The sequence below is a fragment of the Poromitra crassiceps genome, assembly GCF_964638095.1.
Source record: "Poromitra crassiceps genome assembly, chromosome: 15".
NCBI classification, from domain to species: Eukaryota; Metazoa; Chordata; class Actinopteri; order Beryciformes; family Melamphaidae; genus Poromitra; species Poromitra crassiceps.
Window position 1 is genome coordinate 3101441 of NC_139634.1, and position 13827 is coordinate 3115267.

The 13827-nt window shown below is 45.7% G+C and overlaps 1 protein-coding gene across 1 annotated transcript in view; it reads left to right on the forward strand.

The window, feature by feature from the left end:
• Positions 1-436: 436 nt before the first annotated feature.
• The window catches only part of LOC310790816 (UV-stimulated scaffold protein A-like), a gene marked incomplete at its 5' end in the record, with an annotated part of 108751 nt that continues 95360 nt past the window's right edge, over positions 437-13827 (forward strand). Inside the window, 5 exons of the mRNA XM_083652527.1 lie at positions 437-546; positions 7166-7319; positions 11369-11545; positions 12477-12597; positions 13653-13823. Coding sequence (XP_083508653.1) covers positions 437-546; positions 7166-7319; positions 11369-11545; positions 12477-12597; positions 13653-13823 — 733 coding nt within the window. The remainder of the gene's footprint in view (positions 547-7165; positions 7320-11368; positions 11546-12476; positions 12598-13652; positions 13824-13827) is intronic.

Consider the following 13827-nt stretch of genomic DNA (forward strand, 5'->3'; position numbering starts at 1 on the left):
AGCGTTATAAACCATAGACCAGACTAGGAAAACATATGCACAACACAGTGCTGTCTTTCATGCACGCTAACAAGCGAAACTGCTGTCTGTCTGACCACAGACACAGCAGAAAGAGATGCAGGATAGCCAAGTGAACGTGATTGGATGAACATCGTTTGACACTAGGCCAATCAGAGACAGAGGAGGGCGGGTCATGCCTTCGCCATCCTGGGAAAACATATTGGCAATTCTAAATAAAACAGGAAATCAATTAGGACTATGACTTGTTAGTGAGCTAAGTTAGACAGCTTTTCTCAAGTCACTCGCGGCTCGGCACGATATCATGTGAAGATATTCACAATTATAGGATAAATGGAAATTCACCAGGAGACAATTCTCTCAATTGTTTGTTATGGCGATACACGGTAATATCTTCTATTGTCCCACCATAGTGAAGATGGATCTGGCCCAGAGAGACAGGCTGTCAGAGCTGGTGGAGGAGATGACCACATCAGGACAGCCACAGCTCGACGATGTCAAGATGAAGGAGCTCAAGAGGATCTGCAAGTAGGTTTAAAGCCCATGGCACACCAATAAAACATTCTACAGTACAACAAACACAGATGTTTGTTTGGTGTGCCATGGCTGTCGGTCCTTGTTTGGAGATGTTTGCTCAGATTCCACATGTTCAATCCTTTAGTCCAGGGGTGGGTAACTATTTTTCATGGGGGGCCACATGAGAAACCCAGATTGTTGCCAGGGGCCGAAAAATATTGTCATGCCGTAACCCATGGATGGACAACTTTGATGATAGAGAGGGCCACAAAAAAATATCCTCGCTACCAGATTTTGCTGAGGGCCAAACGGCGCCAGCACGAAAAATTTGGGGCATTTGAAGCCAGGTTTAAAGGAATAACTAATTTTAAATGAACAGTTGTGATGTCATTATTCAGTCTTAACCACCAATATTTGATCCTTTTCTCACTCACTCCTATGTCACCACCTGCTTTCCCTGCAGGGCTTGAAATTAACTTTTTTGACCACCTGCCAATATGGCTGCTAGATCTTAAAGTTACCAGCCAATTAGAATTTCCACTAGCCGAAATGTTTTTCTTGAAATAAACCAGAATATGAGTGGATTAATTTAAGCATAAGTATCAGTAAGTGGCCCGGGATTCTCAAAGCCTGTGTTGAGGGTCACACGAACAAAAATGCACTCTCGAAGCTAAATAAATAAAAAACCAACCAGTTAATTTTCTTAATTTTCCTACTTCAATGTAGAACAGTCATTTCTTACACATTACCTTTAGCCTTTTAGTCATAAAGATTATTGAAAGATATTCCATATTCCAGACTGAAATGCTATAACAGAAGTGGAGTATTGGCCAGAATGACATGAACATTTGGACACTTATTCAGCGGGTATCTTGCATGTTGCGTTCAGGTGCACTGTAAAAAAAACAATTCCATCGCGGGCCACACAGGGGGCCGTATTTTGCCCATGTGTGCTTTAGTCCATGGCACATCAATCAAGCAAACATTATAATTATGATGTTTGAAGTTTTCTTTGAACTTTAAAGTGCTAATAAACCACAATGTTATTATGCGCTGAGCAGCGGCCTGGAAACGAGGAATACAGGGCATGTGTAATGCGTGTGTTTACGTCCTGTAAATAGCTTATTTTCTGACACGCAGCGGCTCATATCCTTATTATATCACACTGACATGAATGTGACCTCTGCCAGCCATCCATTGCTCTGTTTTCCATCCCGAGACTGACATGTGGGGACTCAGAGCTCAGACTCAGTGGAGAGCTCAGAGCAGTCGATCAAGCCGCCATGACCGTCCGTCACATGGATAAACAGTGTCGGGTGGCTGGATATTTATCTGATTTCGATCATATTTGCGATGCTTTTGAATTCGATGGCCGCACATATTTATTTGAGCAGGTCTGGACTAACGTCATTAGGATTAGCAGATGGACGTTCTGGGACTCCGCTTTGACAGAAAACTCCAGTGGACCAGCCATCTTTCTAACATCTGTAAACGTGCTGGACAACGTCTCGGAGCAATGCGGAGGTTGGCCAACAAGCTTGATCCTAGAGGTCGAGCCAACATCTACAAATCCCAGGTCAGGAGCATCATGGAGTACTCCTGCCTTGCCTGGATGAACGCCTCACAAACAACTCTCAGACAGCAGGATAATATCCAGCAAAAGGCAATTAAGATCATAGGTGAGGATGAGGACTCTGCCCATAAGGATTTTGCCATCACCAAGTCGAGCCATCACAGAACAGTTGCTGCAACAACTGTTCTCTTCAAAATGCACACTACCAAGTGCCCAGCAGACCTGAAAGCGCTGCTACCCCCCATGTTCATGTACATGAACATGGAACAGCCTTCCCCTCGCGGTTGGTGGAGACATCACACCAAGCAGTGTTCATGCCTTCAAGAGACTGAACAAACACCTCCTCAGCACAAGACCCTAAAACCCAAGGGGCCATATCTTCCCAAAAGCGCTAATTTAGCGTTTGCGCTCGTTTAACGCCGTGCAAATTGGGGGCAGACACAAGCGCATGCCTGTGATTGTACTGGGCATAGGCTGCCACATGCCAAAGCAGGCATTTCAGCGCTAAAGTGTGGGGATGGATGGCAAGCAGCGCGCAATTACTTCGCGCTAAGAGCTTTGAAAAGGACCTTTTACGCGCAAATACCTCCCTGTGCTGGGAGCGCACCCATAATAATAATCTCCGTGCAGCGCAGTGCAAAAAAGAATTCCTTTTGGATATGTCATTACGCACAGCCTTGCCACGCCAATACATCAAATTATGCTGCTAAAATTGGGTATTAGCAGATAATTCAGTGAGGCAATCAACTATAACTCACTGAGAAACTTTTATCACATCGCAAAGAGGGAAATTAATTGAGAAAACTTGTTGGACAATGGACATAGGCTATTTACCTTCATAACCCGGAGGGTCATTGGCACCACAGATGATCTGTCAATAAGCTCCCTCTGTCCTCGCACGAGTGAGTACACTCTATTACGCATGGAGAGAATTACAGCATATTGCATGCCTCACGCAAACAGCCATTACGAGACGGGAATCTGATTGGTTTTGATTGACGTAATGCCCAGCCTTGCCTGGCCACACCCGTGAATAATTCTGGTAGTTAAGACCGGCCAAATCCCGTTTGCGCAGGCATTTGGGGGCGCAGATGATTTTGGCACACCTCTAATTTGCGTCTGCGACACGTGCCGTGAACGTTTCCGCATCCCGGCCGAGAATTGCATCCCCAACATATTTCAGGGCTGTTTTAACTTAGAAATCAGGGAGGTCACGGACTGCTATCTTCCCTGCGTTCAGGCACGCGCAAACAGGTGCGCAAGCGCTAATAGGGGATAGCGCCTGTCGGAAGATAGGGCCCATGGACTTAATCAGTCTCACATATATTTATGAGTAGCTGCAGATCAATGCTCGGCTCTCAGAATGTTATTCATGAATGAAGCCTGTATCTGTAATAGAATATAAAAAAAAGGATTACAAACCGAGGAGCGGGGGGAACGGGAGCTTCTATCTCTACCAATGTGACGGACAGCAGAGAGACACAGATTGAACACACTGCAGCAAGGTAAATACATCGTTCAATCGAATCCAGTATAATAAGGATATGAGTCGCTGCGTGTCAGAAAATAAGCTATTTACAGGACGTAAATACACGCATTACACATAAACAAAACGATTAAAAAGGCTGGCTCAGTGATTGGCCTTCCCCCCGATTCCTTGGAGATGATTATAGCCAAGAGAACAAGGAGAAAACTGAACTCTATTCTTTCTTTTGAAGGCCATACTTTGTTTAATGTATTTAATGCCCTGCGCAGTTCGTTTAGTAATAGGCTTTTGATGCCTCGGTGCTCCACTGAGCCATTTAGAAGGTCTTTTGTTCCTGCTTCTGTAAAATTCTTTAATGAACACTAGGGGTGGGGGAAAAAATCGATTCACCTAAGTATCGCGATTTTTAATGTCACAATTTTTTGGATCGATCTTTTATTCCAGAATCGATAATCGCAACAACAACAAAAAAAGAAAAACAATTTTTTTTTTTTTTTTGGGTGCTTGCAGTCAGGCCACTCACTGAACAGCAGGCCAGGCGCCGCCTACTGGTTTACTAGTGGTTTTATTACTTTATTAGTTAGTCTGAAGTAATAATTACACTTCAGGGTTAAAGTGGGTGCATCTCATTGTAAAATTGGGCTTCAAACGGCCCAAATTTCACGCGCGTTGGCCCATATCGGCCTGGCCTGCTTGGTATCTAATGCCCGGCCTGAATTATGATCCCAGTCCGCCCCTGTTTTTAACTATATCGCCCAGCCCTACTCATGATATATAATATACAGTCTCTAGTGTATGATTCAACTTTTCCCATGTTCTAATCTAGTGTAAAAAAGCAAACAAACTGAAAAAAGAAAAGAAAAAAATAAACAAAAATCGCAATAAATCGTAATATCGAATCGCAATAATCGTAGAATCGCAATACTTAAGAATCGCAATATAAATCGAATCGGCACCCAAGAATCGTGATAGTATCGAATCGGGAGATAAGGGAATCGCCACAGCCCTAATGAACACTGCTAGCTCTGCATTGTGAGGCCCTCTTTCTTTCTACTGTGCTACTGTTATTGTGCTGTATGTTACTGTTTCTTGTTTGTATCTGTACTCGCTCTGGTGGCAAACCATGTTTCCCCTCGGGGATTAAGAATAAACACCATACCATACCTCGTTTCCAGGCCGCTGCTCGGCGCATAATAACGTGTCGTGGATCCAGTTAAAAAATAATAATCATGGTGAGTTAAAAATCATAATTAAAGCTGGAAATAAGGTCCAGGTTGAAAAAAAAACAGAATTCTCCTTTACAGTTTTCACTCGTTGGGTTTCCATCTAAATGTGTCGCAAATCTTAGCAGAATCTTCCTGAAAATCGGCAAAAGAAAATGCCAAATGATGCGCGTTTCCATCCACTGCTGTTACGAGAATATTAAGAGTTGTCAATCACCTCGTGTTTGAGGCTGTCTGCCACTGCTGATCTGCTGCTACACGCGATCAGTGCCGTTATTGATAATGTGATTAAGCCCATGGCGTCAAAATCTGCTCACAACAATTATCTTGAGTAACGAAAGAAGCGAAACAGCGCCTGCAGTGGAACAAGCTATTAGCCTTCGGTTCTTATCGATGTGAGTTATTTGGCACAAATGATGATGTGCGATTATACAGCGCGCGTGTGTGTTTTATGCCTCCGCCGGCGAAGCCAGGCCGAAGGCATTATGGATCCGGGTTGTCCGTCCGTATGTACGTACGTACGGCCGGCCGTCCGTACGGATGTCCGTCCGTCCGTCCGTACGGATGTTTGTTAACGCCATATCTGAGGAACGCCTTGATGGAATTTCATCAGATTCGCCTTAGACATTCACTTAGGCCCAAGGATGATCTGATTAGATTTTGGTGGTCCAAGGTCAAAGGTCAAGGTCACTGTGACCTCTCGAACGCCATTTTCAAGCTTGTTAACGCGATATCTGAGGAACAACTTGACGAAATTTCATCAGATTCGCCTTAAACATTCACTTAGGCCCAAGGATGATCTGATTAGATTTTGGTGGTCCAAGGTCAAAGGTCAAGGTCACTGTGACCTCTCGAACGCCATTTTCAAGCTTGTTAACGCGATATCTCAGGAATGCCTTGACGGAATTTAATCTAACTTGTCTCAAACATCGACTTGGACTCAAGGATGAACTGATTAGATTTTGGTGGTCAAAGGTCAAAGGTCAAGGTCACTGTGACCTCTCGAACGCCATTTTCAAGCTTGTTAACGCGATATCTCAGGAATGCCTTGACGGAATTTAATCAAACTTGTCTCAAACATCGACTTGGACTCAAGGATGAACTGATTAGATTTTGGTGGTCAAAGGTCAAAGGTCAAGGTCACTGTGACCTCTCGAACGCCATTTTCGATCCGGGTTGTCCGTCCGTACGTACGTACGGATGTTTGTTAACGCCATATCTGAGGAACGCCTTGATGGAATTTCATCAGATTCGCCTTAAACATTCACTTAGGCCCAAGGATGATCTGATTAGATTTTGGTGGTCCAAGGTCAAAGGTCAAGGTCACTGTGACCTCTCGAACGCCATTTTCAAGCTTGTTAACGCGATATCTGAGGAACAACTTGACGAAATTTCATCAGATTCGCCTTAAACATTCACTTAGGCCCAAGGATGATCTGATTAGATTTTGGTGGTCCAAGGTCAAAGGTCAAGGTCACTGTGACCTCTCGAACGCCATTTTCAAGCTTGTTAACGCGATATCTCAGGAATGCCTTGACGGAATTTAATCTAACTTGTCTCAAACATCGACTTGGACTCAAGGATGAACTGATTAGATTTTGGTGGTCAAAGGTCAAGGTCACTGTGACCTCTCGAACGCCATTTTCAAGCTTGTTAACGCGATATCTCAGGAATGCCTTGACGGAATTTAATCAAACTTGTCTCAAACATCGACTTGGACTCAAGGATGAACTGATTAGATTTTGGTGGTCAAAGGTCAAGGTCACTGTGACCTCTCAAACGCCATTTTCCAGCTTGTTAACGCGATATCTCATGAATACCTTGACGGAATTTCATCAAATTGGCCTCAAACATCTACTTAGACTCAAGGATGAACTGATTTGATTTTGGTGGTCAAAAGTCAAAGGTCAAGGTCACTGTGACTTCTCAAACGCCATTTTCAAGCTTGTTAACGTGATATCTCAGGAATGCCTTGACGGAATTTAATCAAACTTGTCTCAAACATTGACTTGGACTCAAGGATGATCTGATTAGATTTTGGTGGTCAAAGGTCAAAGGTCAAGGTGAGCTCTCGAACGCCATTTTCAAGCTTGTTAACGCAACATCACAGGTGCGCCTTGACGGAATTTCTTCCAATTTGCCTCAAATGGCGATTTGGACTCCAGAATGAACTAATGGCGGAGGCATAAGTCCGCATTGCGGTCGTTCTAGTTTGACATGGAACACCAAATGTTACACACAGGTAGAAAACTGACTGGAGAGAGCCTTTAAGTCTTCAGCTAGCCTGATTACTCACCTAGCCTAAAAAGCAGACATGGCTAATCTCTGTGTGTTCTCCTTCCCTCTCAGAGTATCAGCTGACTGTGTGGAGCACGTTTACCACTCGGTGCTGTCCCAGCTCAGCCAGGAGCATGCTGAGATCAGACTGTCGGCCTTCCAGATCGCCAGCGAGCTCTTCTCCAGGTCGCACCACTTCAGAACCCTGCTCCTGGACAACTTCCAGGTAGGTCACACTGCTTCAGAACCCTGCTCCTGGATAATTTCCAGGTAGGTCACACCACTTCAGAACCCTGCTCCTGGATAATTTCCAGGTAGGTCACACCACTTCAGAACCCTGCTCCTGGACAATTTCCAGGTAGGTCACACCCCTTCAGAAGCCTGCTCCTGGACAATTTCCAGGTAGGTCACACCACTTCAGAACCCTGCTCCTGGACAATTTCCAGGTAGGTCACACCCCTTCAGAACCCTGCTCCTGGACAATTTCCAGGTAGGTCACACCACTTCAGAACCCTGCTCCTGGACAACTTCCAGGTAGGTCACACCCCTTCAGAACCCTGCTCCTGGACAATTTCCAGGTAGGTCACACCGCTTCAGAACCCTGCTCCTGGATAACTTCCAGGTAGGTCACACCCCTTCAGAACCCTGCTCCTGGATAACTTCCAGGTAGGTCACACCCCTTCAGAACCCTGCTCCTGGATAACTTCCAGGTAGGTCACACCCCTTCAGAACCCTGCTCCTGGATAATTTCCAGGTAGGTCACACCCCTTCAGAACCCTGCTCCTGGATAACTTCCAGGTAGGTCACACCCCTTCAGAACCCTGCTCCTGGATAACTTCCAGGTAGGTCACACTGCTTCAGAACCCTGCTCCTGGATAATTTCCAGGTAGGTCACACCGCTTCAGAACCCTGCTCCTGGACAACTTCCAGGTAGGTCACACCCCTTCAGAACCCTGCTCCTGGACAACTTCCAGGTAGGTCACACCCCTTCAGAACCCTGCTCCTGGATAATTTCCAGGTAGGTCACACCGCTTCAGAACCCTGCTCCTGGACAATTTCCAGGTAGGTCACACCGCTTCAGAACCCTGCTCCTGGACAACTTCCAGGTAGGTCACACCCCTTCAGAACCCTGCTCCTGGACAACTTCCAGGTAGGTCACACCCCTTCAGAACCCTGCTCCTGGATAATTTCCAGGTAGGTCACACCCCTTCAGAACCCTGCTCCTGGATAATTTCCAGGTAGGTCACACCCCTTCAGAACCCTGCTCCTGGATAATTTCCAGGTAGGTCACACCGCTTCAGAACCCTGCTCCTGGATAATTTCCAGGTAGGTCACACCGCTTCAGAACCCTGCTCCTGGATAATTTCCAGGTAGGTCACACCCCTTCAGAACCCTGCTCCTGGATAATTTCCAGGTAGGTCACACCGCTTCAGAACCCTGCTCCTGGACAACTTCCAGGTAGGTCACACCCCTTCAGAACCCTGCTCCTGGATAATTTCCAGGTAGGTCACACCGCTTCAGAACCCTGCTCCTGGACAATTTCCAGGTAGGTCACACCCCTTCAGAACCCTGCTCCTGGATAATTTCCAGGTAGGTCACACCGCTTCAGAACCCTGCTCCTGGACAACTTCCAGGTAGGTCACACCCCTTCAGAACCCTGCTCCTGGATAATTTCCAGGTAGGTCACACCCCTTCAGAACCCTGCTCCTGGATAATTTCCAGGTAGGTCACACCCCTTCAGAACCCTGCTCCTGGATAATTTCCAGGTAGGTCACACCGCTTCAGAACCCTGCTCCTGGACAATTTCCAGGTAGGTCACACCCCTTCAGAACCCTGCTCCTGGATAATTTCCAGGTAGGTCACACCGCTTCAGAACCCTGCTCCTGGACAACTTCCAGGTAGGTCACACCCCTTCAGAACCCTGCTCCTGGATAATTTCCAGGTAGGTCACACCCCTTCAGAACCCTGCTCCTGGATAATTTCCAGGTAGGTCACACCGCTTCAGAACCCTGCTCCTGGATAATTTCCAGGTAGGTCACACCCCTTCAGAACCCTGCTCCTGGATAATTTCCAGGTAGGTCACACCGCTTCAGAACCCTGCTCCTGGACAACTTCCAGGTAGGTCACACCCCTTCAGAACCCTGCTCCTGGATAATTTCCAGGTAGGTCACACCGCTTCAGAACCCTGCTCCTGGACAACTTCCAGGTAGGTCACACCCCTTCAGAACCCTGCTCCTGGATAATTTCCAGGTAGGTCACACCGCTTCAGAACCCTGCTCCTGGACAACTTCCAGGTAGGTCACACCCCTTCAGAACCCTGCTCCTGGATAACTTCCAGGTAGGTCACACCCCTTCAGAACCCTGCTCCTGGATAATTTCCAGGTAGGTCACACCCCTTCAGAACCCTGCTCCTGGATAATTTCCAGGTAGGTCACACCACTTCAGAACCCTGCTCCTGGATAATTTCCAGGTAGGTCACACCCCTTCAGAACCCTGCTCCTGGACAACTTCCAGGTAGGTCACACCACTTCAGAACCCTGCTCCTGGACAACTTCCAGGTAGGTCACACCACTTCAGAACCCTGCTCCTGGATAATTTCCAGGTAGGTCACACCGCTTCAGAACCCTGCTCCTGGACAATTTCCAGGTAGGTCACACCGCTTCAGAACCCTGCTCCTGGATAACTTCCAGGTAGGTCACACCCCTTCAGAACCCTGCTCCTGGATAATTTCCAGGTAGGTCACACCGCTTCAGAACCCTGCTCCTGGACAACTTCCAGGTAGGTCACACCCCTTCAGAACCCTGCTCCTGGATAACTTCCAGGTAGGTCACACCCCTTCAGAACCCTGCTCCTGGATAACTTCCAGGTAGGTCACACCCCTTCAGAACCCTGCTCCTGGACAATTTCCAGGTAGGTCACACTGCTTCAGGGCCCTGCTCCTGGGGGAAAATCACAGAGTAACTCACGATACGATAACATCACGATACTTTGCCTTCAATAATGATGGTATCACGATACAGCGATTCTGCGATACTTGATACACTGCAAAAAATGTAATCTATGATACATCATGATATACAGTACATGTATGTGTAACTGAAGAGGAAAAAATACCCCTAAAAGGGCAAAAAGCAGGAATTATATTGTATTTAGTCACAGAATTGACATGAAACAATGTAGAACAAAGTGCAGACTGCATAATGTCTATTTAACACACACTGACTGACACTTGTCCATGACTCCACATGTCAAGTAAAAATGTTTAAAGGTATAGCCTACTATGCAACTATTTCATTCACATTTTCTTTTATATCCTTATAGAAACGTTTCCCCTCAAAAACATAAATTCTGACACATATAATACTGTGGCAGTGTGTGGATGGACGCCGCCCCCTGTGTGTATTTTCGTGGTTGGACATTGTTTTGCTGTATTCTGTGTTTATGTGGTTGAGTGAGCTTGACAATACTGTACATAGGGGAGAGAGGGTGCCAGAAAACCTTTGAAACGCAGGGATTCAAAGTTTTTTTCCTGATAGTTTCACAGCGGTTACGTATGTTATAAAAGCACAAATAAACACACACATACCTCCAAACCATTGAAGAATGAGATCGCAGAATCGTCTGGGAAGCAGCTCTTTAGTCCGCTCTGCTGAGGCAATCCACTCTCAGAATATCTTAGCGATGCTATTGGTTGGGCTGTTACAATGTGAACGATGTTATTGTCTGGTCGCTATACACCCCACGTGGACCTCCAAATCCAAAACCGAAATCCAAAATCAGATAGGGGGCAGCGTCCGTCCACATACATACAATCAAACAATATCAGGAAGTGGGCTTCATTTTGCCATGTCAAACCCAATGGGTTTATCCAGTCTTTATACTATCAATGGTGCAATGCCACAGTAACTATTTTTTTTACGATTACGATTACAATTACGATTACGATTACGATTACGAAAACTTTATTGTCCACAAGTGGAAATTCCTCTTTGGTTCCACCGCAGACATGTCTCAAAAGATAAAACACAACAATACACATGACAAACACATGAAACACATGAAACACATGAAACAATGCAATTATGACAGAACCTGGCTAGACATCCACAAAATGACCACACATCCACAAAACAGTCAACACACTGTTGACTAACATGAGAGTAAGCCATGCAGATGTCCAAGCAATGGAGACATTTTGGAATGTCAAATCTGTATTTGCAGACGTAAATTCTGCTTTTGTAAGACATGTATCTTGATGTATCTCCTCTCCTGCAGGAGTTGTTGGAGCTGACGGTGGAGACGGACTCGGAGCAGCCGCTCCCGCCTCCTAAAGCCGTAGCCAAGAAGCTGAAGTCACTGGCCATCCAGACCATCCAATCTTGGCACGCCTCCTATGGCTCAGCCTATAAGAAACTGGGCCTGGGCTACCAATTTCTCAAGCAGGTCAAGAACGTGAGTGAGACAGATATCAGATATCGCAATATTACATCTTAGATCTCACCCAAGCCTAGTTATGAGGCACAGACAGTAGGTTTAGTCAGTTTATTTCACCATTAATTATGAACAGTATTTCTATTGTAGTGTTCTTTTGATCCACTGGTACGGTCTCTGCCTTCGTCCTGTTTAGCCCTGCGCCGCTGGTCTCTTGATGCTGCAGCTTGACTGGCTGTCTTGTTGTCTTTCCGTTTTCATTGGTCTATTTTGAATTTGGCCCCTCCCTTCATCTTGTTGTTTATCGTCATCCGTGACGCCAGCTATCCCAGCATGCTTTGTCAGCAATTCAATCGCATCGAATAGACAGTTTTCACAGAATTGTGTTGCTAGGGAACAGTTTGAAACAGCTAAAGCCAAAGTCAAAATAGCCAAAGTCAGCTATGGTATTAGCAAACACTGCAACAGGAAGTAAGATAGGGGCAATTTAGAATGTTTATGTTGTCAAGTAAAAACCATCTATATGTAGCAACCGTTTTATAAAAGCAATAAGCCCCATGAGGCTGTGATTTTACAACTGTTCTTAGCCATTGTAAAATCACTGTAAACCATGGCCTCTTGAGGCTTATGCTTAATTTGAAGCCTAGTTTATTTCCTGTCAGCTATTGTATTAGTAAACACTGCAACAGGAAGTAAGCAAGGGACAATTTAGAATTTTAGAATTTAGAATCCTGCCATTAAGGCGGAACATCCACCTATCATCGCTCATTATTTTCCCTAAATTTCACAGAATGTAGAAGAGACAGTCTTAACACAGAATAATATACAGGATAATAAAAACGCAGAATAAACACAGGTGCGAGCAGTTATTGATGGAAGGTGTGTGGCTGCGTGCATGTACGTGTGTGTGTGTGTGTGTGCGTGTGTGCGTGCATGTGTGTGTGTGTGTCAGGTGGACTTCCAGGACGTGGAGGTGAGGACTGTGTCAGAGAGGAGGAGGCAGCAGGACAGACAGAAGAAGATGGAGAGGATCTACAGGGAGAGAGCTGAGCAAGCTGCCAGAGACATGCAGGGTAACCACTGCTACACATACACACGCACACACGCACACACAATCATCATGGGCGATCACTCGAAGAGTACGATGGTCCTCCTGGGGGGTCCTTATTGTGAGTCTTCAAATTGCTGAAGAGGCCGATTCTGGAACCACAAACTTTATTGCAATGTGGGCATTGATGTGAGGCGCTGGAAGTGGAATGTGGAAGAGCCTTTTTGTTGGGGACTCTCTCCTTTCTTTGTTGTGGCTTGACTCTGGCAGCCTGTCGGAGATCGTCTTCGTGGAGTGTGGCTCCTTCCTGTAACTTCATACGGTTCTGTTTTGAGCAAGGTCTTCCCACTTAGAGCTTTATGTGGACTTTTTTTTAGGTCATTGCCCATTTATGGCATTTATGGCGCCCCCTTTTGGTCGAATTGCACAACATTTGGTCTGTGATGATCTCCGAACATCTCCACCAAGTTTCGTGATGATTCATTAATCCGTCATGACAATTTAGCTGAGAGGCCACACCCTCTCACAAATTTAAGGTTTAATAACTCCGAAGTCCGAAATGAAAGTAGATTTCAAAAATCCCAAAATTTGGATTGTAGAGCTCTGCGCCATAGATGCTTTCCTGGCGATTTTGGTGGAAATCGTTCAAACGGTCTAGGAGGAGATGTTGAAAATGTGTTTTCCAAACTTTTCAAAATATCTCAAAAAATGTCTAGACTTTCCCAAAAAGTTGAGGTGCTTGAGGCATATTTGTAGAGCAGGTTCACCTGAACATGTGGAAAATCGGACGAACGGCGTGGAAGTTATGGCCTTTAGCGTAAAACCTTTCATTATAGCGCCACCTTCAGGCCGATTCGAAAAAATATTTCTTGAGCAGAAACGAGCCACCAATATCTGTCACTGTGCCAAATGTCAGGTCTCTGCGATTTACCAACTCACGGGAATTTGCGTCAAGGCAGATGAACAACGAGAACAACGAGAACGAGAATAATAAACCAGAACCAGCACAAACCCTTCGGGGCTTATTAATAATAATAATAATGATATCAGTGTTATTGTGATGTCTTCTCTCTTGCTCAGAGTCCTGTGAGGACATTGAGGCCACTCTCACAGAGATGGAGTCCTGTCTGAAGCTGCTACTTCCTGATGACTTCTCGGACATCCAGACAACCAATAGCAGCCCTCCAAGCTCCCGGCCAGCCAATGAATGTGCATCTGAGGATGACCGGCCCTGCTGTAGTACCAGTACCAGTAC